General features: G+C 59.2%; 1 protein-coding gene across 1 annotated transcript in view; it reads right to left on the reverse strand.

Annotated features, from left to right (window-relative positions):
• Positions 1–669, reverse strand: part of EMH_0058430 (uncharacterized protein) — a gene marked incomplete at both ends in the record, with an annotated part of 6,211 nt that overhangs the window by 2,710 nt on the left and 2,832 nt on the right. The window contains one exon of the mRNA XM_013497580.1: positions 416–643. Coding sequence (XP_013353034.1) covers positions 416–643 — 228 coding nt within the window. The remainder of the gene's footprint in view (positions 1–415; positions 644–669) is intronic.

Consider the following 669-nt stretch of genomic DNA (forward strand, 5'->3'; position numbering starts at 1 on the left):
CACCATTCCTCTCCTTCTTTCCCTTGCTGCTGCTGCTGCGCTTGCTGCTGCTGCTGCGCCTGCTGCTGCTGCTGCTGCCTCTGCTGCTGCTGCTGCTGCGGCTGCTGCTGCTGCTGTTGCATAGCTTGGGTGTAGTGCTTCTGCCTCTCGATTTGTTTTCTCTATCAGATAAGCTTCTGCTGCAGCTTCTGCTGCTGCTGCTGCGCTTGCTGCTGCGTCTGCTGCTGCTCCTGCTGCCGCTCCTGCTGCTGCCTCTGCTGCTGCTTCTGCTGCTGCGTCTGCTGCTGCTTCTGCTGCTGGCGGCTCTCCTGCGCGCCTTGCTGTGAGCCTTCACTGCACTACTATTTCTTCTTTTGCTGCTGCTGCTGCTGCTGCTGCTTCTGCTTCTGCTTCTGCTGCTGCTGATCGTACAGACCTGCGGGGCCGCCTCGTCGGCTTGAGGCTTCTTTGTCTCAGCAGCAGCAGCAGCAGCAGCAGCTGCTGCTGCTGCTGCTGCTGCTGCTGCAGCTGCCTTCTTAGCCTCTATCGCCCTTGCTATCTTACTTTTCCCCTGCTGCGGCGGCTGCTGCGGTTCTTGCTGCTGCTGCTGCTGTTGTTGTTGTTGCTGCTGCTGTCTTTTTCCTGCTACGAGAGCCTGAAGCATCTGCAGCAGAAGCAGCAGCAGCAGCA

Source organism: Eimeria mitis, genomic scaffold (genome assembly GCF_000499745.2).
Source record: "Eimeria mitis Houghton genomic scaffold, Emh_scaff2769, whole genome shotgun sequence".
NCBI classification, from domain to species: Eukaryota; Apicomplexa; class Conoidasida; order Eucoccidiorida; family Eimeriidae; genus Eimeria; species Eimeria mitis.